The sequence below is a fragment of the Artemia sp. Qi Xiang Cuo genome, chromosome 3 (genome assembly GCF_049724085.1).
Source record: "Artemia sp. Qi Xiang Cuo chromosome 3, ASM4972408v1, whole genome shotgun sequence".
Classification (NCBI taxonomy): Eukaryota; Metazoa; Arthropoda; class Branchiopoda; order Anostraca; family Artemiidae; genus Artemia; species Artemia sp. Qi Xiang Cuo.
The window spans coordinates 12,498,610-12,524,279 of NC_142796.1; the positions used below are offsets into that span (position 1 = coordinate 12,498,610).

The 25,670-nt window shown below is 37.4% G+C and overlaps 1 protein-coding gene across 1 annotated transcript in view; it reads left to right on the top strand.

Moving 5' to 3' along the window:
• Positions 1-25,670, top strand: part of BicD (Microtubule-associated protein Bicaudal D) — a 72,113-nt gene that overhangs the window by 11,219 nt on the left and 35,224 nt on the right. The window contains exons 2-5 of the mRNA XM_089108476.1: positions 9,070-9,361; positions 13,757-13,897; positions 16,827-17,051; positions 24,393-24,530. Coding sequence (XP_088964602.1) covers positions 9,176-9,361; positions 13,757-13,897; positions 16,827-17,051; positions 24,393-24,530 — 690 coding nt within the window. The 5' untranslated portion in view covers positions 9,070-9,175. The remainder of the gene's footprint in view (positions 1-9,069; positions 9,362-13,756; positions 13,898-16,826; positions 17,052-24,392; positions 24,531-25,670) is intronic.

A 25,670-nucleotide genomic window follows, 5' to 3' on the forward strand; every position in this document is an offset into this window, starting at 1 on the left:
AGGAAATTGAAAGTTCTAGTGCACTTTTAAAGAATCAAAGGTAATCAGGGGGCAACTATCCTCTCTCTTTAAACGTCATTTTTTTCCCAAATGCAACCACTCAATTTGAAATAGTAATTTTGTTCAAAATAGTCCAAAGGTCAAATAACCATGCGTCTGGAGTTAAAAACTCTGCAAACAGCTCTGGGGAGGGGGGGCAAGGGCTGTAAGTTAAGCCAGTTGCTCATTGCTACCCCATAAGTTTTAATGGAAAAGGTTTTTGTATCAACTCGATACACTCATTCAGATGTGTTTTGTATCAACTCATTCAATTGGAAGTCAAAAGTTCCTGGGCCTTTCTTAAGAGTAAAAATTAAATAGAAGACTTCCACCCCATGCCCTTTTCCCCCCAAATACATCCGATCATAATTTTGAGATAGCCATTTTATTCAAAACAGTCCAAAGTTTGATTAACTATGCCTCTAGGTTTTACATCCATCATCCCCTAGTGCAAGGGTTGTAAGTTATGCAATTTGCCTGCTGTTAACATATAAGGTTTTTTTTTATCAAGAAAAGAGGGTATGTTTGATCCTGGATATTTTCAAAAAAAAGGATAGAGTGGTAAGGTCAAACTTTAGAACAATGTCAAGAAGAATGCCAAATACAATACAAAAAAATAAAAAATTATTGGTTATGAAAAGGAAATACCAGCAATATCTATAGAATGGCTGATGAATCACAAAAACAAGGGAGCATCTATAGAATAGAGAAGAAGAAAGGGACCTTGGTGTCATCATCAACAACAAGTTGAAGTTCCACAGCCATGTTCAGCATGTTGTTTCCTGTGCAAATTCCAGCCCTGGCCTATTAAAACGGGGCATCAGTAGCTGAGAGGCAACAATATTCATAAAATTATATAAAGCTCTTGTCAGACCCCATCTCGATTTTGGCATGTGTCTTGCAGGTCCTTCTGATTGGCAAGATGTAAGGCTTATCCAAAATGTTCAGAGGCGAGCAACAAAGTGCGTGAAAAGCCTAAAATCAACTTCATATGAGGACCGCCTCAAGTAACTTAAGCTACCTACCCTCGTCTACAGACGCATGCGTAGCGATATGATGCTGACTTACAAACTTCGAGAAGAAAACTCTACCATCGTTAGCAGCAGTCATAGCACAAGCCATCATTACACAAGAGGACACTCCAAGAAGCTGCAAAGTTAAGCTCCCAATCGAGAACCCGTCAAATGTACTTCTCAAGAAGAGTCTTAACCCTTTGGAATCAATTGAAGGACTAAACTATCAGCGCTCCTTCCATCCAGTCTTTTAAATGCCACTTTGACAAGGAGTGGAAGAAGAAGCAGTGGATGTTCAGTTGGTAGTTATCAACTAAACAGCACTACTGGTCCGGATGACTTTATAGCTCTCAAATGGATTAAGGTGATTAAGGTAAGGTGAATGTTGGAAAAGGCTGGAGTGGAGTTCAACTAGTCCCCCTTTCATATCTATTTAGCTGCAATCTCCTCAAAGACATCTGATGAAAAATTTTTACCTGGATTCATAATGTTCAAAGATTTTCAACATAGATATTTGTTACTCAACATTCGGGAAAGGTCTGATTCATGTGAAAAAAGGTGAAATAAATTTGCTTAAATGGTTTGTGACACCTTTTTTTTGTGACAATAAAACAGCTTTTCTATGAATGATCTTGACAGGCATCTATATTATGACTTTAAAAAACGAACATTTACAACAAGGTTGAATATTTAAAGACTCTAAATTATGCTTTACCCCATGGTATTGCCTCATATTTGTAGAATACTGAAAAACTAAATCTGGGGGCTTGGTTGCATGACGGTTCAATTGCATAGGGATTCAGTTGAACAAGGGTTCAGTTGCATGGGGGTTCAACTGCACAAGGGCTCAGTTTGATGAGGATTCAGTTTCACATGATTTTAGTTAGAAGGGGTTGAGTTGCATGGGGGTTCAGATGCACGAGGGTTCAGTTGCACATGGGTCCAGTTACATGTGCACCAAAGGATCCTCATGACCCTAAACAGTCTATTGACAGTCAATGCAAAGAAGTTTCAAATGATATATTACAGGTCTGAAGCAATTGAATAACAACTGAAAATTTATTGTTTTCTCCAAATATCTATCTATCATTTGGGTGTCTAAATCTATTGTAAACATTCACATTACCCCAGTCAATCTAATCATCTTATTTCATCTAAGAAATCTATGATCCACCAAAGTGGTGCATTTCTTGGGCTGATGCTGGGATACACTGCCAGTTTTACATCTTTTCTGTCTTCTCTTACTTCTCTTACATGAAAATATTTGAGAGTGTGAAAACCACTCAGCTATCTATAAATGCTTTTTTGTGAGAACCAGTCTTTGCACTTGTTGTTAAACAAGTCTGCCAACCTCTGGACTTTTCTGGCCTTCAGCAACTAATCCCCAAAAGCACAAAGATAAGTCAATGCGGCATCTCCTTCACCATTACAATGCAATTTGAGACTTGTGGTGACTTTGACTTTTTCCTAAAAGAATCAGTGTGCATTGGTCTTGAACGTCTGCCTGTTCAGGAATTTATTTTCCTTCCCTGTTAGTACTTTTAAGTGTTATGAGGTAGGTCACCTAGCAGTGAATTGCCAATACAGTGCTTTTTGTTGCCAATGTGGTTCTGACATTCACATATCTGACCATTCAAACGCGCATACATCTAGTATGTTCTGTGTGTTATGCAAGGCTTCTGGCAACACCCATTGCAGTGTGAAATGTCCAAGTAATCGTCCAGCCAAGATTTAGCCTAATCTGCATGGTCAAAGTTCCCATGGTTGGCCACAATGTCAGTATGAGGTGCTTAACTCTAAACATTAACACTGAGTCTGTTCAAAAGTCTTCAAGTCCTTGATGAGCTTGTGTCAAAACATGATGTGATTTGCTTACAAGAGCATATTTTAAGTCAGTTAAGCTTTACTCTTTTGGATACCAGAGATAAGTTCACTTGCTATGCAACTCCTACTTAGCAAAATAGTGCTGGTGGTATACTGTCAGGAGGCCTTGTGACTTATGTGAATTCTGCTACATGCTCAGTGCTTGTAGATTCCAGTGATTAATTTCTTGCTGTCAAAGTTGATAATGTTTTTATCTATGGTGTTTATTTGCCAACTGTTTACCATAATGACATGTCTATGTGCCTTTTTGCTCTTGCCTCTGAAAAGTAATGTAGAAGTATTTCAAGTAGTATTTCTAGTAATTCTGCATGTCTAATACGTGGAGAATTTAACTGGAACCTAACTGCTCCATCTGCCTGCTCTTCTCTGGTTGGTGAAATATTAGATAATTATTTGAATGTTATTGTTAAAGGCAAAGATTTCACATGCATTCACAACTCCTTTTCCACATCGAGCATAAACCATGCTGTTGCTTCTTCATCCTTAGATATCTCTCAACCAAATGTTCTTTGTGATTATTTATTATCTGATCATCTGCTCATATTGGTTAATTTCTCATCAAATAAAACTTAAACCTACTAATAACCCAAAATCACCAGATTCTTTGTATATGTATATATGTAACTGGGTGTTAATCAACATTCAACTGTATTGGGACAGTGTTTCTGCAATCCTTTCTAAGATTAAAGTATCATTTGTCCTGCAAATCAAGTACTTACCACTGCCCACAGAGGAAAACCGTATTCTCCCTTGATATTTATTATGCAGAGATATACCACACTTTACAGTATGCAGAATCTTGTGCTGTTTCAGTGAAGCATTGCCATCTAGGAACTGTTCCTAAGTGGCAGGGACATCAAAGTCTCTCTCAATAACATTATTCAGCAAAGCTTTGGCTACATCTATGGATTGAATGTGACTGAACACGGTCTAGTTCTACTAATTCCATCTGCATTGCAACAAAGAAGAAGTTTGCCAAGGATCTTCAGAATCACCGCAAGCAAATCAGACAGCACAAAAAGCAAAGATAACCCTCATCTCTTTTGGTTATTGCTCCATCCAATCCCCAAAATTTCCCCCTTCATGTCTGATGTTCCTTTATCTGATTGGTAATCTTTCTATGAGGCCGAATTCTCTCAACCAGACCCCCAACTTGAAAAAAAATATGTTGAAGAGCTTGATCAATTCTTGCATGCATTTTCTGAGTCTGATTATACAATATCTGCAACTTCTGTAATTAATGATATTATGTTCCTGTAGCCAAAGCTGTCAAAAGGCATAGATGGAATTCATGTTACTACTGCAGAGGATTTTACACAGGGGTTCTGTCAACATTCTGTGTGGGAGATCTTTCTCCTATTCAGAGAAAACAAAAAAAATGTACAATCAATGCACATCTTCCAGACAGACCCATAACCGTATCAACCAGTTTATGCAAGCTTTATGAACTACTACCACTAGTACTAATAACTCATCACAGCACCAAGCCGCCTGAGGCCAACACCGCTACGCGCACACCTCCTCCATCTCAATCTATTCAAAGCCTCCCTCTTTACACCCCCTCAGGAAGTTTCCATTTCCCTTCAATCTTTCTTTTATGGCATCCTCCCGCCCTAATTGTGGATGACCTGCTTTCCATTTAGCCCTTGATGGTTGGCCAAAAATGACAATCTTTGGCAATCTGTCATCCTTCATCTACAGAACATGCCCAAGGCATCTCAACCTTTCTCTCATTATATCCCTAGAAAGTGGGATTGAACCACATTTTCGTATAGCCTACTGTTTTGAAATACACTCAGTCAGCCTTGTACCAAGAACAATCCGTAGGCAATGTCTCTGGAAAACATCTAGCACATCTTCATCCGCTTTTTGGAGTGCCCATGGTTCAGAACCATATTTGAACACTGTCATCACTGTAGCTTCCAATGTTCTAATCTTGGTTTGCAGACTTATCTTCCTATTCTTCAAACTTTTTTTAACTGTTAAAAAAACTTGTGGCTTTCATATTGGTATTGGATGTGCAGACACTCTTGCAATTGTTGCTAATGCTCTGTTTGATGCTGCTTGTGTAAACAGTTCACTCGCCTGAGCGAGTGAACTGTGATGTTTGTTGTGCCTTTGATTCTCTGATCCACGCCTTCATGCTTTTAAGGGCTGCTAAAAGAGGAGTAAATTTGACTATCATCAGATCTCAAAGGGATATGTATGCTAAGCTACGAGTCCAACTTAAAATCTCTCTTAGAAAAATGAAAAGGAAAGGCCAGTGGATAGAACTGTACCAGTTAAGAAAGGAGTCAGGCAATGTGCTATTGCCTTACCCCGTTATTTCAGTAATCATGTCCTTGAAGCTCCAGACCCATTTCAGATGTCTTGCGTTCCTTCTGACCTCTATATATCCTTAATTACTTATGCTTATGACATTTTGAACCTCAGCCAAACTTCGGAAAACAAATTCTGAAACTTTACAAAAACTGCAAACAGAATTCATAAAATCTAGTCTTTTTGTTGGTTTTAGACCAAGGCATATCTTATCAAAGGAGTTGTTGTAGAAACTTGAAAAAGGGCTCATTCAATTGGGAATTGGAAGGGCTTGTGCCCTTTTTAATAGTCGAAAGTGACTGGAAGACAACTAACACCCCTTCCACACCCACATTTTATCCAAGAACATCCAACAAAAATTTTAATATGGCCATTTTCTTCTACGTAGTTGAAAGATTTCGAAAATATGTCTTTGAGGAGGAAAATTCTCCAACAGCCCTTAGGGCAAGGGTTGTAATTTATGTCCTGGGGGCATATAAGGTTTTTTATTGAAAGCATTGCCATTTTGTTCAATGTAGTTGAAAGATCTAGAAATTATGTCTTTGAGGAGGACACTCCTCCAACTGTCCTCAGGGCAAGGGTTGTAATTTATGTCCTTGGGGCATATAAGGTTTTTTATTGAAAGCATTGCCATAGAAATTTCAAAAAGGGCTCATTCAATTGGATCTCAAAGGGCCAGTGCCCTTTCTAATAATCGAAAGTGACTGTAGGGCAACTAAACCCCTCTCATGCCCACCATTTCCCAAAACACACCCAATCAAAATTTTCGAGATAACCATTTTGTTCAATGTAGTTGAAAGTTCTGGAAATTAGGTCATTGAGGATGACAAAATCTCCACAGCCCTCAGGGTAAGGGTTGTAAACTATGCTCTTTAGGCATATAAGGTTTTTATAGAAAGTCGTTGTGAAAACTTTAGAAAGGGCTCATTTAATTAGAAATTGAAATGGCTAGTGCCCTTTTTAATAGTTGAAAGTGATCGGAGGGCAACTAACCCCCCTCTCACGCCCACTATATCCCCAAACACATACAATCATAATTTTGAGATATCCATGCTGTTCAACGCAGTTGAAAGCTTTGGAAATTAGGTTTTGAAGATGATAACCCCGCAGAGTCCTCAGGGCAAGGGTTGTAAGTTGTGCCCTGGGGGCATATATGGTTTTTATAGAAAGCGTTGTCATATAAACTTCTAAAAGGGCTCATTTTATTGGATATTAAAAAGGGATAGTGCTCTTTTTAATAGTCAAAATTGATTGGAGGGCCGCTACCCCCTCTCACGCCCACCATTTTCTCAAACACATGCAATCAATATTTTGATATATCCATTTTGTTCAACGTAGTTGAAAGTTTTGGAAATTAGGTCTATGAGGATGATAACCCCCCCCCCACACCAGGGGCGTCGTTTGGGGGTGTTGACTATTCAGATATGAACCCTTCTTGCCCCCCCCCCCTAGTAAAAATGCTGGAGATTCGCTCCTGCCCCACACCCCTCAGGGTAAGGGTTGTAAGGCGTATAAGGTTTTTATAGAAAGCGTTGTCGTAGAAACTTCAAAAAGGGCTCATTTAATTCGAAATTAAAAAGGCTAGTGCCTTTTTAATAGTCGAAAGTGATTGGAGGGCAACTAACCCCTCTCTCACGCCCGCTACTTCCACAAACACATCCAATCATAATTTTGAGATATCCATTTTGTTCAACACAGTTTAAAGTTTTGAAAATTCGGTCTAACCCCCCCCCCCCCCTCACACACACACCTCAGGGCAAGGGTTGTAAGTTTTTTCCTTGGGACATATAAGGTTTTTATAGAAGTGTTGTTGTAGAAACTTCAAAAAGGGCTCATTCAATTGGAAATTTAAAGGGTTACTGTCCTTTTGAATAGTAGAAAGTGATTGGAGGGCAGCTATCCCCCCTCTCATATCCACCATTTTCCCAAACACATCCAGTGAAAATTGCGAGATAGCTATTTTTTTTAACGTAGTTGAGAGTTAAAGAAATTAGTTCTTTGAGGATGACAACCCCCCACAGCACTCTGGGTAAGAGTGGTAAATTATGCTCTGGGTGCGAATAAAGGGTGTGCAGAAGGTGGTGCTGTAAAAACTTAAAAAATGGCTCATCCGATTGGAAATTGAGAGAGCTAGTGCTCTTTTTAATAGTCAAAAGTGACTCTAGGGCAACAAACCCCCCTCTCGCGCCCACCATTTCCCCAAGCACATCCAATAAAAATTTTGAGAGGTCCGGAAATGATGTTTTGAGTATGACCCCCCCCCGCCCACAGCCCTCAGGCCTAAGGTTGTAAGTTACGCCCTGGGGGCATATAATGTTTTAATAGAAAGTGTTGTCGTAAAAACTTTAAAAAGGTGTCATTGGATTGGAAATTGAGAGGGCTATTGTCCTTTTTAATAGTCGAAAGTACTTGAAGGAAGTATCCCCCCGCCCCATGCCCATCATTTCCCCAAACATTTCCGATCAACATTTTGATATGGCCATTTTGTTCATCATATTTCAAAGGTTCAAAAATTATGTCTTTGAGGATGACACCCCTCCCCCATAGCCCTCAGGACAAGAGTCCTAAGTTATGGCCTTGGGACATATAAGGTTTTATAGAAAGTTTTGTCGGGGAAGCTTCAAAAAGGGCTCATTCGATTGAAAATTGAAATGACTTGTGCCTTTTTATCAGTCGAAAGTTATCAGAGGGCAAGTGTCCCCCTCCATGCCCATCATGTCTCCAAACACTTACAATCAAAATTTTGAAATAGCCATTTTGTTCAGCGTATCAGAAAGGTCTGGAAATTATGTTTTTGAGGGTAAAAAACCTCTGCAGTCTTCAGGGAAAGGGTTGTAAGTTATGTCCTGGAGACATATAATGTTTTATAGAAAGCGTGGTCATATAAACATCAGAGGGGACTCATTGGATTGGTAATTAGCCATTCTAGTGCTCTTTTTAAGAGTCAAAGTGATTGGAGGGCAGCTACCCCCCCCCCCTCCGCACACACACACACGTCGTATGATCCTGAAATGCATCAAATAGCAATTTTTGAAATAGCCAGTCTATTCAAAATAGTCTAAATATCATATAAAATGGCTTTTGGGGTTGAAACAAACCCCAGAGATTAGGGTCAAGGATTGTTAGTTATTCCCCGGGGGTATTTAAGGTTCTTATGGAAGGGATTGTTGTTTAACTTTAGAAGAGGCTCAGTCTTTCTCCCTGAAAAAGACTATGTCAATATAAAATGAACAGAAATTAATTAAAAAAAACTTTTTCCATAAAGAAGTTTTTCAAAAAAAAGTAAAGAACTCAATTAAACAAAAAATGAACAAAAATATAATAAAATAATCTACCAAGCATACAACTATCACAAATCAGTATCAATAAATAAATGAAACACAAAACAAACAGAAATTAAACTAAATAACAGACTCGATCTCAAAACGAGCAGAAATTAATATGAGCAGGGTTTTAAACCCCGTGCCTTCTAAAAACCAGTATATAATTTGTACTTTACTGAAAAAAATTCGTTGAAATGTTTTCACTTATAAATTTAAGAAAACGAAAATCATGTAATATTTTAAGGAACAAATATCATTATAGCATATGTAGGCTATATTAAACTGACAATGCACATTTTTTTTCAGTAAATTCATTTGAATTTACTGAATCATTTGAATTTTGGGGACAGGGCTGCAAAAATTTTTCCATAGGAGGGGTAAGGGTCTTCCTCCCCTCTATGCTATTAGGTATAGATGCATTGCAAATTTAGGTACGGTGGAAATTTAAAATGTTTTATGTTCAGTAAATATAATTTGTATCTTTATTTCAGAACATGAAGTAATTTTTGGTGTTTTTATGAAGTGACCTACATAAATTACAACTATTTTCAACTCTTGATGTTAAAGTTGCTATAATAAACTAGTTGTTTATGAAGGATGAATGAGCTGAAACTAGAAATCCAAAGGCTCATTAGTGAACTTGATGAAGCAAATGCTGAGAAGATTCAGAGTGCACAATATGGAATTGCTCTGTTAGAGGAGAAAACCAAATTAGAAGAAAGATGTGAAGACTTAGAAGCTGTCTGTGAGAATATCAAACATGAGCTTCATTTAACTCGAGATGTAAGCTATCACTTTTATATTTTTAGAAAACCAGGAATTGGTAGTAGGCTAAAGGAGCATAGGGATTAAGCCTCGTCTTGATTATCTTCATTCACCCTGTCAGCAGTATTTTTCGGGGGATGAATAATTTTTGGAGATCTGGCTATGAATGGACAGCCAAAAGGATTGAACGGCCTTCAAAAATTTCGAAGGCTATAATTGCTGTCCAATCACAGCTGACAGGGTGAATGGTGTCAATCAAGACGAGGCTTAAGAAATAAGGAAGTAAGAGCAAATATTTCGCACTCTTTGTTCTTGTTCCTGAAACAACAGTGGCTAGGCATTAAAAAAGAGCAAAAGCTCAACAAAGAAAAAATTTAGATAATTCACAGCTAGTGAAAATTCTTCAAAAGTTGTCTGAATAGGTACCTACTGTGGAAAACTTTTAGCCTTGTTTACAATGCTCTCATTGCTGTCTTTTCGGAAATAATAAATAAGATGCGTCGTAGTTTTTTTTTATATATATATATTTTTGTAAACTTTTCTTGGAAATTGCTATTTTTTAGCCTCTGTTTGCGCCATTTATGATGCTCACATTGTTTCTGGTTTTCATTTGCAAGATGAGCTATTTTTATAAGCTTCTCATGCAAATAGCTATTTTTTCTCCTCTTTTAGCCCAATTTACGATGTTCTCAATGTTTTTTATTTTTACCACCTGATCATAATACTAAAAAAATTTCAAACGAAAATTTCGCTTTTCATTTAATAGCTATGATTTTTATTCAGTTGCCTTTTGACAATTCACTTGTAAAAAAGTTTTTTATTCTAATGTTATGTTTCCTGGACATGTCTTTTTTTTGTTTTGTGGACTTTCAGCCTATGTTTTTTGTTCATTTTGAATTGAAGCAGAGGTTTCAGTGAAAATATTTGCATTTTCCCCTGTTTTCCCTGGCTGTGAATGTTCTTCCTTTTGTTGCCCTATGTTTTTTTCTTATTGATGCCAACCATTTAGCCAAAAAAGATAAATTAATATGCAAATTTCGTTTTGATTATTCATGTACGGTGAGCCAAAATCAAAGCTGCATTAATTCAAAGACGTTCAGAAATTTAATTAAAAAACAAGTTTTTTTAATTGAAAGTAAGGAGCGACATTAAAACTTAAAACGAACAGAAATTATTCCGTAATATGAAAGGGGCTGTCCCCTCCTCAATACCTCGCTCTTTACGCTAAAGTTTGAATCTGTCACACAACTTTATTTTTTAAAACAATAAAAAACTTTAGCGTAAAGAGCGAGGTATTGAAGAGGGGACAGCCCCTTTCATATTACGGAATAATTTCTGTTCGTTTTAAGTTGCTCATGTTCCTTTCTTCCTTTTTATATAGTACTCCGTCATTCCCCTTTTTGTAGACGGGTAAGAAATACATTATTATTATTATTATTAGTAGATAAAACTAAAATAAACCAAAAACAAATAAAACTACCACCAGTATTAGTAAAATACAATTGTTGCAACTAGTCCACATATGTCACAGAAGCTAATAGAGTTAATTCGATGAGAACACCAAAGCAACTGAGTAAAAAAGTATAAAAATGGAAATGAAGTTAATTATTCTGTTGTGATATAATCCTATTGTTAGCTATTATTAAAGCAATTATTTTTGGTCCCCTGTTTGGTCCCCTCGTCCCCTGGTGATTTTGTAAAATCTTAATTCCCTTATTAACTATTGGTTCATTTTTCAAAAGAATATTATAAATTGGGTCAGTATTTAAATTCTGCTTTAAGATCTTTCAAAACACATCAATAAGTATTTCCATTCGAATGGAAAGTATTTCCATTCGCAGTATAGATTATTTGAAGAAAATCACTAAATCAATAAACAAATCACTAAACTCTAGAGATTTTTTTCCTCGCCGGTTGGCAACCCTGATTATAAAAACTCTGACAATAAGCCATGTACACAGGGCTAGGACATAACTTCACTTAAATCCTGATTCTATACCAAACCAGCTACTAACCTAAGTTCCTACCCGAAATTTTGTCTGGTACGTAAAAAAAGTAGCAAAAATCATTTAAACTAGTTTTTGATACGTTTTGTAAAGATTTTTTTTTTGCCCCTCACCATTCGAATGGAAATACCCCCCCCCCCACCACGAACAAAAATCCTGTATATGCCCTTGCCTGAGACCTTATCATTTTTAATCCTTGTAGTACTGTCTCTAACTCCTATTGACAAAATGAATCTTCCTTCGCTTTCATATTATAAAAAAATCATTCTTTTTTATATAATATCCTAGAACTTCCTCACGTTTTTACAGATTCTTAACTTCTCGTTCTGTCCATCTCCCTTTAACAATTTCATTATCGCTAATTGAGGCCCCGCCCCAATATTCAATAATTTCCAGAACGGCAAGATATACGAAGTATGAGGCAATGCAGCCATTACTAGAATCATTGACTGCAAGGATCTGCAAACGGAAGCTGCATAACCTGATTAGGTTTATATTACTTTGTGCTTTAGAATTTATTGAGGGGGTGGGGCGCAAGAGACATGGAATGATGCAGAGAGAAGAGGGAACTCTGGAAGTCTCCATTTTTCCATCAATAGGGCTTATTGTCTCTTTGATATGTATTCTGCAGGTTCTTTTTAACTTAAGGCAGATCCTAGATGAGGCATAAAAAAGTCGTATATTGAAAAGTTTGAGTGCTTAAATGCGTTCAAAACTAGGAAAAGGGACGCCGATCATTTATCGCAGACAGCAAAGCTACCCAGAAGTGATGACAACGCACTGTAACTCTTATGTTATCAAACGAGGTGCATTTTACTGTAGCCTTCAACTATACTAATGCTCACTTTTATTGCAAAATTTGTATACTACATGCATAACAAACAGCACAGCATATGGAGACATTTCTAAAAATGGAAAGGCTATTTTGGGAGGTTCTTTCTGGGGGGGGGGGGGACTGAAGTTTTGGAAATGTTTTTATAAATATAAACTTGCATAGTTAAGCTTTTCGGAGTATGAGAGGCCATATTCTTAACATAAGCTAAGATTTCAAATCCCAAAGCATTTTTTGAAGGAAGCAATTTTAGTGGCCCTTTTTAAGTAACAAAACAGATTAGACCATAATCAAGTGCCAATATTTGCAATATTGGTTTGCAAAGAAGTGCAAAGCACCAAATTCTAAAAAACATGATACTAAGGTACCCAATTGATTTTGAACAATCAAAAAGCTTATTTTATAATCTTCTAAGCATGGCCATATCCAGGGGGGGGGGGGTAGGGTTTCCAGGTTTGAACCCCTCCCCCTGGAAAGTTTTGTCGGATGCTTAAAAAGTAAAAAAAAATGCTTATAAAGAAATTTTTGATGCGTTTTGTAAAGTTTTTTTTTGTAAAAAAAAATCTAAAATAATTCTTTCAGATGATTTTGATAGTTTTCAGAAAGAAACAAGTCATACATTTTTTTGAAAATTTTGTAAAATAAGTTTGGAGGGTTGATTTAACCCGTCACCTTTTTTTTCGTTGGGGAAATGTACTTGCACTAAATGTCCAATAAGTAACCCCAGCTACTTATAATACCGGTTAGTTTAGACTAAAATTAGTTTTAAAACTAATTATAAAATATATCGATTATGTCTGTTATATCATTATATATCGTAGATGTATTATATGTATACGAATTATATTTATTATACTTATACTTGCTATATTATATCATTAGTTTTTAATTATGAACTATATCTAGTTATCAATTTCTAGTATTGTGGAAAGCAGTTGGTAGCGCTTTCAAGAAAGTACTAGATCAAACTTTATTGTAAAGAGGGGTTATTGTGGCCACCTTCGTATCCGCGATTATTTTCTATCCTTAGGGGAAAAGGATCGGAATTATTTTTCTAGACGGGAGAAAAATATGGCTCATGTAACTCGTGCCAATCATTATTAGGCTGAGAGGTTACCAAATTGTTCATTACAGATTGCTTAAATTTTGGCAGCTGGCCAGCCAAATCCCTCAAGGAGGCCCTAGACTGTCAATCATATTGATCAAAAGTTTACGTCAATCCATTGACGTGTGCTTCAGTTAATCTTTAATTGACCCTTCTATATCGACCAAAGCTAATATAACACATTGCTTATGTTCAAAATGATTGAGTTATTCAAACTTTCTTTCAATCACTGTCAATGCTTGACTCGAGCGACAAACAGGTTCCTAGACTGTCAATCATGCTTGAGTCAATCGACTGACGGAAGCTTTTGATCAAAATGATTGACCGTCTAGGCCCTCCTTCAGACTAAGAGGTATTATAACTGGTGAAGTGTCTTAACTTCACATATCTTTTAGCGCTTACAAGGGGGAAGGCTGAACCTCCCTATGGAATATTACTATGTTAATAACATTCTTTGTTATACTTGACAGGCTTTAGCAAAATATCAGACAAGCCACAGAGTCACTGAGAAAAGTGGTATTGAGACTGAAGAATCACTTTTATTCGAGTCAGCCGCCAGAGAATCTTCATTGAATTCGCAAATTATTGAACTAGAAACGGAAGTCAAACAGGTATGAACAGAACAATTTTTTTTCTATGTTTTATCTGCTACTTTATTCAAGAGTATTTATCTTCAACTGCAATTATTTTTGGTGTGACTTTCAGTACTAACCGTTCTTTCAGCTACCATGTTCCTAACCTTGTGATCGCAAGGCAACTACGCCTTGCGTTCACTGACTACACTCGGACGACTAGGTTTCCCAGTGAATCAGTTACGTCTAGCGTATATCTACTATATACGCCCCTTGCTAGAATACGCGAGCCCTGTTTGGGGACTACAGGTGTACGACATTAGCAACTTAAGTGGAAATCTCCATGCTGTTAAAGAATAGGTAACACAAATCGTACTGGGCCCCAAATATGACACGTATGTAACTGCGATTGCAACACTGAAAATACCAACGCTGAGAGAACGGAGATTCCATCTCATGCAAATTTGAATTGTCGCTCTTCGCCAGTAAGTACGTTGTTGCGTACTTACTGTTGCGTAAAACAGAAACGTTGCGTAAAACAGAGTACGTTGTTGCGTCCTCTTATTGCCCCCAAAGTCAATACTTGACACACGAATAAGTTCGAGCCAATAAGACACAGAACGAATCAATTCCACAATTCTTCTATCCCGTTTTATACAAGTGTCGTTAATCATGCTTAGTTTTTGTTTCCTTTTTTGCTGTTAGAGATGGCGTTATTTAGTTGAGACTCTTGCTAATACTATAAAAGCTGTTTTTAAATAAATGAATCTTGAAATATCAATTAAGAAAAGTATTTTGTGGCATTTACGTACATATAGGTCTGACTCTTTTGGAGAGGGAAGGGGGATTCTTGCAGGGTTTTGGCGTTAAGAAACGTTAACGTTAGGCAACTTTTCAAGTTTTCCTAGGGTGGGGGGGGCAATATCCAGGATCAAATAAAGACATTTCCGCCACTCAAATTGTTGCTAACAATTTTCTTTGGCAAAAACCAAAGTTGATAAATGAAAAATAAAATTTTGCAAATATTATTATTTTTAATATTATGGATAGACTCAAATCGGAGTCGAGGTTCTGGTCACAAAGGTCTTTTGCCTCCATACGAACAAAAATAAAGTAGCAATAGCCGCTGCGCTGTTGGTGCCCTCCCCCCTTGGGCGTGTTTTCTTGAAATAGGGGTTGCCCACCCCGTTGTTTTCCTTTATATGAAAGCGTTCCATGGTAGTATCCAGGTGTCTGCCATTTTTCTCCCATCCGGAGAAGCCAACCCGCCAGTTTCAGACCGACTTGGGTGGGCAACATTGGTCCCTCAAAAGGGAGGAAAGGGTCACTCATCACTAGTTAGCCATCAGTAAAAAGTGCCACTAGCTTCTCAGAGCCGGTACTGGAGAAAGAATTCCTTTCTCTTACCTCAAGTTGTTCATCAAATGATTTTTCTTGTACTGTGAATAATGCTCCATATTTCCAGAGGATTCCCCGGGTATGATTTTGCAGTCATTACTGGCATCAGTTTAATCAATCTTGGCAACGTTCTTAGGAAAATACCCTGCCATGTGGCCAGACACTGAGCAGAATGGTAATTGGTTAGATGGTGATTTAAATTACTAGCAGTAGGCTTTTATTTGTGCCTACTGCTCTCAGGTCACTTTTAGTCCTAAAGAATATCAATTTTACTGGGTGGTAGAAAGGGAATTTTTTATTTTTTTACTTTTTTTTACTTTTTTACTTTTTTTCTTTTTACTTTTAATTTTTTTACTTTTCACTTTTTTTTTTTTTTTTACTTTTTTTCTTTTTATTTTTTACTTTTTATTTTATTTTTACTTTTTAGTTCACTTTGAGATAAAATTGTTTCCTTTTAGGATTTTTAGTAAGTATTTTATTTTCTCTAGTTTCTGGTAAATTTTAGGACAAAAAACTAATAGTTTTGGATATCATCGCAACGATCCATGCGTAATACTAACATATCTCGCTTATAAAATTGCCGATCCCAAACCTACCTTTTCTTCAAACAACCCATAGTGCTACCTATATATGGTTAATGCCATGTCATCACCCCATATACAGGTATCTATTTTTTTAAGTATTTGATCTTCTAAATAGGTGAAGTTAACAAAAACCGGTAAATATTTAGGGGCTTGCCTCTCCAGAAGGAAGTATTTTAATAAAATAACTAGTACTGCACAATATGCACAGATTTTCTGGGTCGCTTCCATTTTAATTCACATTTTGCCTTTTTTATAACAAGCGCCATTTATATTTCTTCTTACCAGGGGCATAATTTCGTTGCATAAAAAGAGGTAAGTGAGACGACCCTTGAAACAAAAGACCCATCTCTATCCACCTTTTTTTCTAGAAATATATGAAAAAGTGATTCCATCTAGAATAACTGATTACGTTCAAATGAACGTAGAAATACTGATAAGTATTTGATTAACTGATAATTTACCACAGTTTGAAATTTCTTGGTCGGTCACGAGAAATGCTAGTTTTTACCTTTGATAAATTTGGCCCATTTGCATTGATAGGGTCACACACACACACACACACACACACACATATATATATATATATATATATATATATATATATATATATATATATATATATATATATATATATATATATATATATATATATATATATATATATATATATATATATATATATATATATATATATATATATGTATGTATGTATGTATATATATATATATATATATAGTTATTCAACAAAGAATAATCCAATAGTAAATTTAACAATAAAATCAAATACATCATTATATACCCCACCCCAAGGCTCTATGACCGGGAATTCAGGGTTTATTTTTTCTTCCTTTTAATGAGTGTTGTCGCATTAATATTATTTTAAATTTTTACCATTTTCTAGCTAAAAGTTGAATTGGAGCGAGTTTGTGCAGAAAAAACGTATTGTTATATTGCTATTATTATCATGAATTTTTACCATTTTCTAGTTAAAAGTTGAATTGGAACGAGTTTGTGCAGAAAAAAACAGACTATCCACAGAAGTAGGAAACCTATCAAAGGAAAGAGAAGTGCACGAGTTTGAGAGGAAGAATTTGCGATCTGAGCTCAAGGAATTAAAGTCTCGGGAGACCCAGTTGCTTACTGACTATTCAGAGCTCGAAGAAGAAAATATTGGACTTCAAAAGCAAGTTTCTGCCTTGAGATCATCTCAGGTTAGTGTTGTTTAGCCTTAAGATAAAATTTATTTCTTACCTTAGACCTTAGTTCATCCAGTGCTTCCATAGGCATACAAGGCGTCAGTGAGTAGTCTTCAATCTTCCCTCAAGTGGGCCGCTGCATAGATATCCTACAACTCTGGTATGTTATCCTAAACTGATATGAATGACTTTTTTTACGTTTTTACGTCATACAGAGTATGATTTGTCTTTCTCGGTGACGGTGTCTTCTGGTTGCCAGTGGAGCATCATTTTTGTTAGTCTGTAGTCTGCCAAGTCGAGGATATGTCCAAGGCATCTACCAAGCATGAGACTTCCACAAATCACCATCGATAAATAAATGAAAGCCAAAACGAACAGAAATTACAATAAATAACAGAGTCATACCCAAAACGAGCAGAAATTAACATAAGTTGGGCTCAAAACCCCTATGCCTTCCCAAGGCCAGAACATAATTTGCACTTTACTGAAAAAAATATAAAGGTTTTTACTTTTATAACTTTAATAAATCAAATAATATTAAAATTTTGATTACTAAGTATCAGTAAATGTATAGTAAACTGACAATGTACATTCATTTGTATTTTTTTCAAAAAACACAATTTTTTTGAACAAAATGGCTATCTCAAAACTTTGATTGGATGTGTTTGGGGGAATGATGGGCGTGGAGGGGGGGGGGGCTAGTTGTCCTCCAATCGAATGAGCCCTTTTTGAAGTTTCTACGACAACTCCTTCGATACGAAGTGCCCTGGCCTAAGACCAAGAAAAAAATAAATAATACATTGTAAGAAGTATTATCTGTTTATGATAAGAAGTATTAACAGTTATCCTGTTACAGTTTTTCCCTGTAACAGTATTAATAGTTTTTTTTTCTGATCTAGAACATTGCCAGGCTTATTGATGGAACTGTTTGATTTTCCTAATCGAAATTTTTTGCTGTAACATAGCACTAATTAAACTCAATAATAAGCTTACATGTAAATGCTCACAGAGAAGTAGACTGTGACAATAATTGTCAGGATTGCTTGGAAGTTTAAAGCTTTTAGATAAGATTTATCGATTATGTATTAAACATACAGTAAATACATGACACTGATCCCTGCAAAGGTCCCTATGTACATAAAGAAGGAGTAAGACATACGACTCAATTAAACAGTATAAAAGCTAACTCAGAAAGAGGAAAAGAAAATAAGGAGAAGCGAAAAAAATCATTTTTCCTTTGAAGAAGCTAATTGAACTGCACCTTCGAGTTGATTGAGGTGTCACCAGCGTTGCCAATGCTTTGATATAAACTAACAATTTTCCGGTGAAAATTGTACCAAGAGGCTAATTTGTACTATCTGAACAGCAGGTTAAAAATGTTGGCATAACAAGAAGATTTCCGATAAACTAGAAGTTGAACAGATATCCCAGTCAGAGAGAAGCAAATAGAACCAAAATGTACCGGAAAATTCGTATTGTACCAATAAAACCAAAAAGTACCGTATTGTACCAAGACCTTTAAATTGTGCCAAAAATGTACAATTGTACAGTGTTGACAACGCTGGTTGTCACTCGTCGTTACAGGATGGAGATCTGGTCTTACAGATTGAGTAAACTGAATTTGTATATGATTTGCATTACGAAGATGATGATGATTTTGATCAAAGTTAAAAGACGGCAGGATACTAATGGACTGAGGGAGGCCATCTTGAAGTTCAGAAAAAAAGTAAAAACATTCACCTCTAAAAATACAAAATGATTCAACGGGGTAGCTGTCTGGGTAAGATCGAGCAACGGGGTAGGTCTTGAACAATTAGTTTCCATTTTGTAATGTTTTTGCAACTATCACATCTATTGTTGCAATTTCTGTCTTACAATTGCTTTTGCAAATGGAAATACCCTCGTCCGAATCAGAATAGATTAGGAATAGGTAAAGAATTTAAAATCGACAGAATAGATATTCGGAATCGATTGTTACTTTTTAATTGAATATGAACGCTGTGCTAAAGGTTTTTAAATATGAATAATCATAATTACCTACGTACTGGCCCGCAGCTGCCAAAACTAGCGTCGAGTCGTCTACTATTTTTACTTTATTTCCGTTTTGTTATTCCTTCATATCGTGATGCAAACCTTATATACCATTTGAGTTTTTTGGGGATTGGTTAAGTAGTGTTTGCATGTGATCTTTCCATCTGATCAAACGCTCTTTTTGACAGCTAATGGCTTTTTCGGATCTGTTTCTGACAACTTTAGACGCAGCAGCTTTCTTACCAGTGGATTCCTTAAGAACCTGGTAAAGTTTGTGGGTGTCATGAGCGCGTACTGCTTTTTCTAAAGACAAAGCAATCTCTTCCCACATTTCGCGGCGGTCTAGATGAGCAGAGTGCTTGACCTGTCTGTGCAGCTCTTTCATGATATTTTTAGGGTCATTGATCTTTTTCCTGCACTCTTTGACTATTGACAGGGTTCTGGCGATAATCCAATGCTGTCGTTTCACTTTCGTTCGGCCTAGGTGTCTCTTCAGTGGTGTCTCTCATCACTGTTTTTTAATATCTCCCATCTTTGCTCAGGTTTGCGGTTTTCCTCTTCATTCAAGTTTAGGGCATCAAAACAGTTTATTAGCTCCATATTTAGAGTTTGTCAAACCTCTTCATCTTGCAGCTTACCAGTGTCGTTTCGGGCTTTCGGTTTATTCTTTTTCCGAGAAACAAGACGAAGTAGAATTTTTACAAGGACTAGCATGTGTTCATGCCCTGATTTTGAGCCTGTGTCTGCACCGTTATAAGAGCGGGACTCTATTACTGAACTTCTCCAACGTTGGCGGACAGAATGTAGTCAATTTGGGCCTTAGTAACACCGTTGTCGGAATGTGAGGTCAGTAGATGGCTTGACTTATGCTGAAATATGGTGTTGGTTACTACAAGATGATTCATCAAGGCATAGTTTACCAGCTTTCGCCCATTTTCAGATTTATGCCCCAGTCCGAAGTTTCCAAGGGCTTGCATGGGGGTATCAGACAGACCAACTCTTGCGTTGAAGTCCCATGCAGTAAGCTGGTAGTCTCGTGCAGCGACTGAGGAAGACAGTTGTTGCAATTCCGAATAGAATTCATCCTTAGCGGTAACTGTGGTATCACGTGTAGGGGCGTATGCGGAGAAAACGGATACGTTTGCAGAGCTTCCTTTAAGCCTTATCCTAACCAGTTGGCAGGGGCGAATCTACAACATTTTCAATCGGGGGGCAAGAGGGGTCTACTTTCGGATATTCAAGGAGTATGGGCTATATAATTATTTTTTATCCAACATTACTGGGGGGGGGGCAACTGCCCTCCCCTTGCCCCTCCCAAACGACGGTCAGTCGGGGAGAAACAGGATCCCACTCAAGAAGTGCGTTTCTGGTTCTTTGGTTTCATGAATATACGAAGGTCATGGAGTCCCAAGCTATTGTATACTACAAAGTAAAAAAAAATGGAACTGTTGTAACGTTTCGGGCGCTGTAATCACTGTAGAGCCAGACCAGGAGATTCTGGTCTCAGAAGTACATAATATGTCAATGCTGTACTTCCCATCTCATGGACAAGGAGAGCTTACGTAGCTTCTTCTTTAACAGATCTGACGTTCCAACAACCAATAGTTATTCTTGTTTTTGCTTGTTTTATGACTGTAGTTGATTTTCCGAAGGATATGGCTTGTTTATTTTTTGACGTCGTCGCCATATTCTAATTCGCATCGCCTGCCGGGAACGCCGTAGTATGGTTGGCTTGCCTACTTCTCGACACCCGTGCCAAGGGGGCCGCGTCGCTTGCCGGGAACGCCGTAGCCTCATTCCTAATTTTTCTAGGTCTACGGTCGATTTATATTTATTGTGAAAAGAGTTGACCACAAGGTCCCCAGTCTTGCAGGTGCCCCGAAAGGGTCGAGGCAGCCCTTTGCAGAGGCCGTTGTCCATAGACCTAGATCTTATGCCCTGCCGCAGTTGTCCTTTAAAAGATTCCCACGATGGTGTTCTGCATCACCGTGTAATTTAACCCATTGCTGGGAGAAGGTATGTAACTCACGGGATGTGTCCACATGCCGATGGGCCCTGCTTAGTGTACATTTGAGGGGCCTTCTTCCTCCTCCGTCTGTATTTGCAGCCCCTGGGCGAGGGTGCCCCAGTTTCCATTATGGACCCCCAGGGACCAGGTCCCCCCTTGGTTCGTGCCTCCTATGGAGGTACCCTACATATCTGTAGGGTATTCCCCTATCTGCCACCTGGGGACGTGCTGAATTGCCTGGGGAAGGCCCCTACTGAGAAGCTGACTCAAGTTGAAACTTTCCGGGCCTGATGAGGTGATGATGAGCTGATTAAAAGCTAAAATGTGCATAATACTACTGCTACTCTTACTAATATTACTACTGCTACCAATACTAATAAGGGTATTAAGGAAAAATTTCAGGGATATTGAGTGGGCAATTGAAGTGGATCAAAACAAACCATGTTCCGACAGGTTTTCAAAAGGACATATTAGTAATGTCATAGGAACAGCTTAGAGTATTCAGTTCAAACCTACAGGACATGTTTCAGGGGATGTTCAACTAACCGAAACGCAATATTCGCATACTGCTGCTACTACTATTGCTACTGCTACTGCTAGTACTGCTAAAGCTAAGGGCATCATTAAGGTAAAAGACAATGTGATGAGGTTGTTAAAAGGGCGTATCATCAATATTTCAGCAACAGCTTAGGATATCAAGCTGAAACTTTCAGAGCACAATGAGGGGGGTGTTCAACTGACCAAAAGGCAATATACACATCTTCTGCTACTATTACTACTGCTTCTACTTCAACTATTAATGCTGTTTCCACTACGACTACTTCTACTTCTAATGCCAAGGATGTTAAGGTTGAAATTTTTTAGAACGTTAAGGGAGAAGTTGAACTAAATTAAAACACCCTATGTGCCTGCAGTGTGTCGTAAGGACGTATTAGCAATATCTCAAGCACAGCTTTGAGTATTAAGTTGAAACTTACAGGTTATCTTGTGGGGGATGTTGAATTAACCGAAAGTCGCTATGTACCTTCACTTACTAGAAGTATTTCTACTGCTACTGATACTACTACCACCACTAATGGTATTAAGGTGAAAATTTCAGGAAATGTTGAGGGTATGTTGAACTAAATCAAAACGCTATGTGCATGCAGGTTGTCAAAAGGGTGTATCAGATGCATGTCAGGGTCGGTTTAGAGTATCAAGTTGAAACTTACAGGGCATGTTGAGTGAGATGGTGAACTAGCCAAAAGGTACTATAGCCATTCTACTGCAACTGCTACTACAACGGCTAACACTACTGCTACTATTGCTGCTACTACGATTGCTACTGCTACTATTATTACTAAGCTAAGGGTACTAAGGTGAAAATTTCAGGGAATGCTGAGGGATGTTGAACTAAATCAGAACACACTATGTGCATCCAGGCTGTCAGAAATGCATATTAACAATATCTTAGTAACGGCTTAAGGTATTGAGTTGAATCTTTCAGGGCAAAAGGAGGGGGATGTTGAACTAACCAAAAGTCACATTTTCCTACTACTACTACTACTAATATGATGACTACTTCTACTGAGGCTAAGAATATTAAGTTTAGTCCTGGTTGAACTTCGCTGAAGTAAGGATGCTGGGACTGTTTTGAAAAAAATTGCTTGTTAGTTTTATTGGTCGTATATTGTTGTGAGTCTTTCTTCTTTTATATATTTTTGTCTTGCTGAGGACGACCCTTGAACATAGGGCCGAAATATTCATTCAAATCATCTTCACTGTCTCACGAAAAGAATTCCCTATTGTTCTTCTTGTTTTTGTTGTTTATTAAGTTGAAACTTTTAGGGAATGTTTTGGAGGATGTTGAACTAAATCAAAACACACTATATGTATGTAGGTTGTCAAAAGCGCGTATCAGCAATGTCTCATAAAAGGCTTAGAGTATTAAATTAAAACTTTCAGGGTATGTTGAGGGGGGGGGGGGTGTTGAACTAACCAAAGGACTTAGAGCCCTAACATGAAACTTAGTCATGTTGAGGAGGCTGTTGAACTAACGACAAGGCAGTATGTGAACACTAGTACTACTATTTTTACAGCTACTACTATTATTACGGCTAAGGTTATTAAAGTGAAACTTTCAGGGAATGTTGAGAGGATTAAGAACTAAATCAAACTCACTAGGTACACGCGGGTTTTCAAAAGATTGTATTAGCAATATCCCAGGAACGACTTATCATGATGAAACTATAAGGCCATGTTGAGGGGGATGTTGAACTAGCTAAAGGGGCTTTGTGTAAGCTTCTACCATTACTTCCACTACTGCTACTACTACTAACTATTACTAAGGCTAAGGGTATTAAGATGAAACTTTCAGGGACTATTTAGGGGGGGGGGGGTGCGTTAAACGAAGCAAAACACGCTATGTACATGGAGGTCGTCAAAAGGGCGCATTATCAATATTCCAGCAACAGATTAAGGTATTAAGTTGAAACTTTCAGGGTATTTTGTGGATTTCAATCCACAAAATACCCTGGGTATTAATCAGGGTATATTGTGTTATTTTCAATTACTATCTCATTTACTTGTTCCAAAAAGTTTTGGCTTTTAATCCACAGGTTCGAATCAAACCGTAAACTATACTCATGGGAGGGAGGGGGTAAGTGAAAAATTATATGGTTAACGGTAGTCGTTTGAGTATCCTCAGATTTGTATTTTAATTAAATGAGACTAGAAAGAATGGCAGTGACAATGTTTGGTGAACGTCAGAGTACTTAGCTCGTCTAAAAGAACCTTAAAAAAGATATTCAAATCAAATTGGAACTCGAACCAATGGACGAACTGAGACCTTGTGGTATATGGCTGATTTCTATGCTGTTCGAAAGGTGATTGCCGCTACTTATCTTACAGAATTGAAATAACAGAAAAATAACAATTTATTGACTGATAAATGTTTCTACGCTATGTTGAATTTATTCGTTGATTGACCGGGATCGCCTTGTCTGGTGATCTATCACAGAGTTTATTGATTGCATTTTCTCTGCTATCATACTTACATACAAGTATAATGCTGGCGTAGGGGATCAGGATTTCTGTGTAGGACGCGGGGGTGGAAATATGGGGAAAAAAACTTTTTAAGCCTAATAACTAGAATATTCTGGGAGTTCCTTTGGTCTAATCGGGGGTGGGGAGGTACCTTTTATAATGATATGTCCCTCGATTTTTTGATAAAAATCTTATTGCTGCCTTGTTGACGCTTTTTTTGTAAATACTGTCAATATGCAACGCATAATCAGCTGCTGATCCTATTCAGAATTTGTAATTTTTCTGTAACCTAGGTGGATTTTGAAAGCGCCAAGCATGAAATCCGTCGTCTTAATGAAGAAGTGGAATTGCTACAGCAACACCTGAAAGAGATGGAACACCTCCGGGTTTTAGCTGAACGTCAAATGGAAGAGGCTCTTGGTGCACTTCAGGTAATTTTCTCGCTCTCTCTTTTTTTTCTATCTCCCTCTTTCTCTCTCTCCCTCTCTCTTTTCTCTCTGTTTTATTTTCTTGTTCTCTCTCTTGCTCTCCCCTATCAATGTGAATTCTTTCATACTGGCTTATAAAAAATGGGTACTTATCAATTAGCCGGAACCCACGCAAGAAGTCACGTTTGGTGAATGCTAATGATATAAAACAAAACATGATGAAAATATAATAGTTTAGAAACAAGTTTGGGGTGTATATTTGTACATTAGGGGGGGTAAAGCAGAGCATATATTAAATACGCAACCTAACATAGGTACCTTTTCCCTCCCCTAAACCCCAAAAAACAATAGTTTAACTATTGTAAACGCAATGAAAAACCACGGTTTGCAATCCAATTGTCTATTGAAAGAAACCCGTTTGACTAGTTTCTTAAGCATCTTCCCTATAATAATAATAATGATAATAATAATTTTTATTATAAGCCAAAAAACAGGCCATACAAAACAGTATTCTTAAATACACTCCACAAGAAAAATAACATAAATATCAAGTTTCACTCATTGATGTCAACACTTCATTTACATATTTACATAACTGCCTGATTGTTATTTTTACAGTCGTTTTAAGGCTAACCGGGCAATCCCACTTACACACCAAAAAATACATTTCACATAAAATAGAAAGTTTCTGGCACTCGGGGAGAATATTGGCCACATCCTCAATACCTAGATTACATCTGGGGCAAGAGTAATCCGCATTTGCATCTGGGGCCACCCTATTTCTTTCAAATACTCTTTTTCTATTTTTAAGTGGCAGGCAATTCGCTCGGATCCGAAACCAAGTCCTCAATGTCTCCCCCGGTAATCCTAGTTTAAAATAATATTCGAATCAAAATATCTCTTTTACATGGTAATAAAACTTAATTGTTTCAGATTTTTTAACTGCCTGGGTCCACATTTGGACTTCCTGGTCTTTTATTCTTTCTACAATCATAGCCAAAAACGACTCACCCTGATCTGAGGGTCCTAGCCCCTCATTCTAAATATTGATACGGCCACGATCTTTTATGTTTCGACCGTAGCCTCTCCACATAAGCTGCTTTTGGTAACCTATCTTCTGACAGACTTAGAACCTTTAGCCAG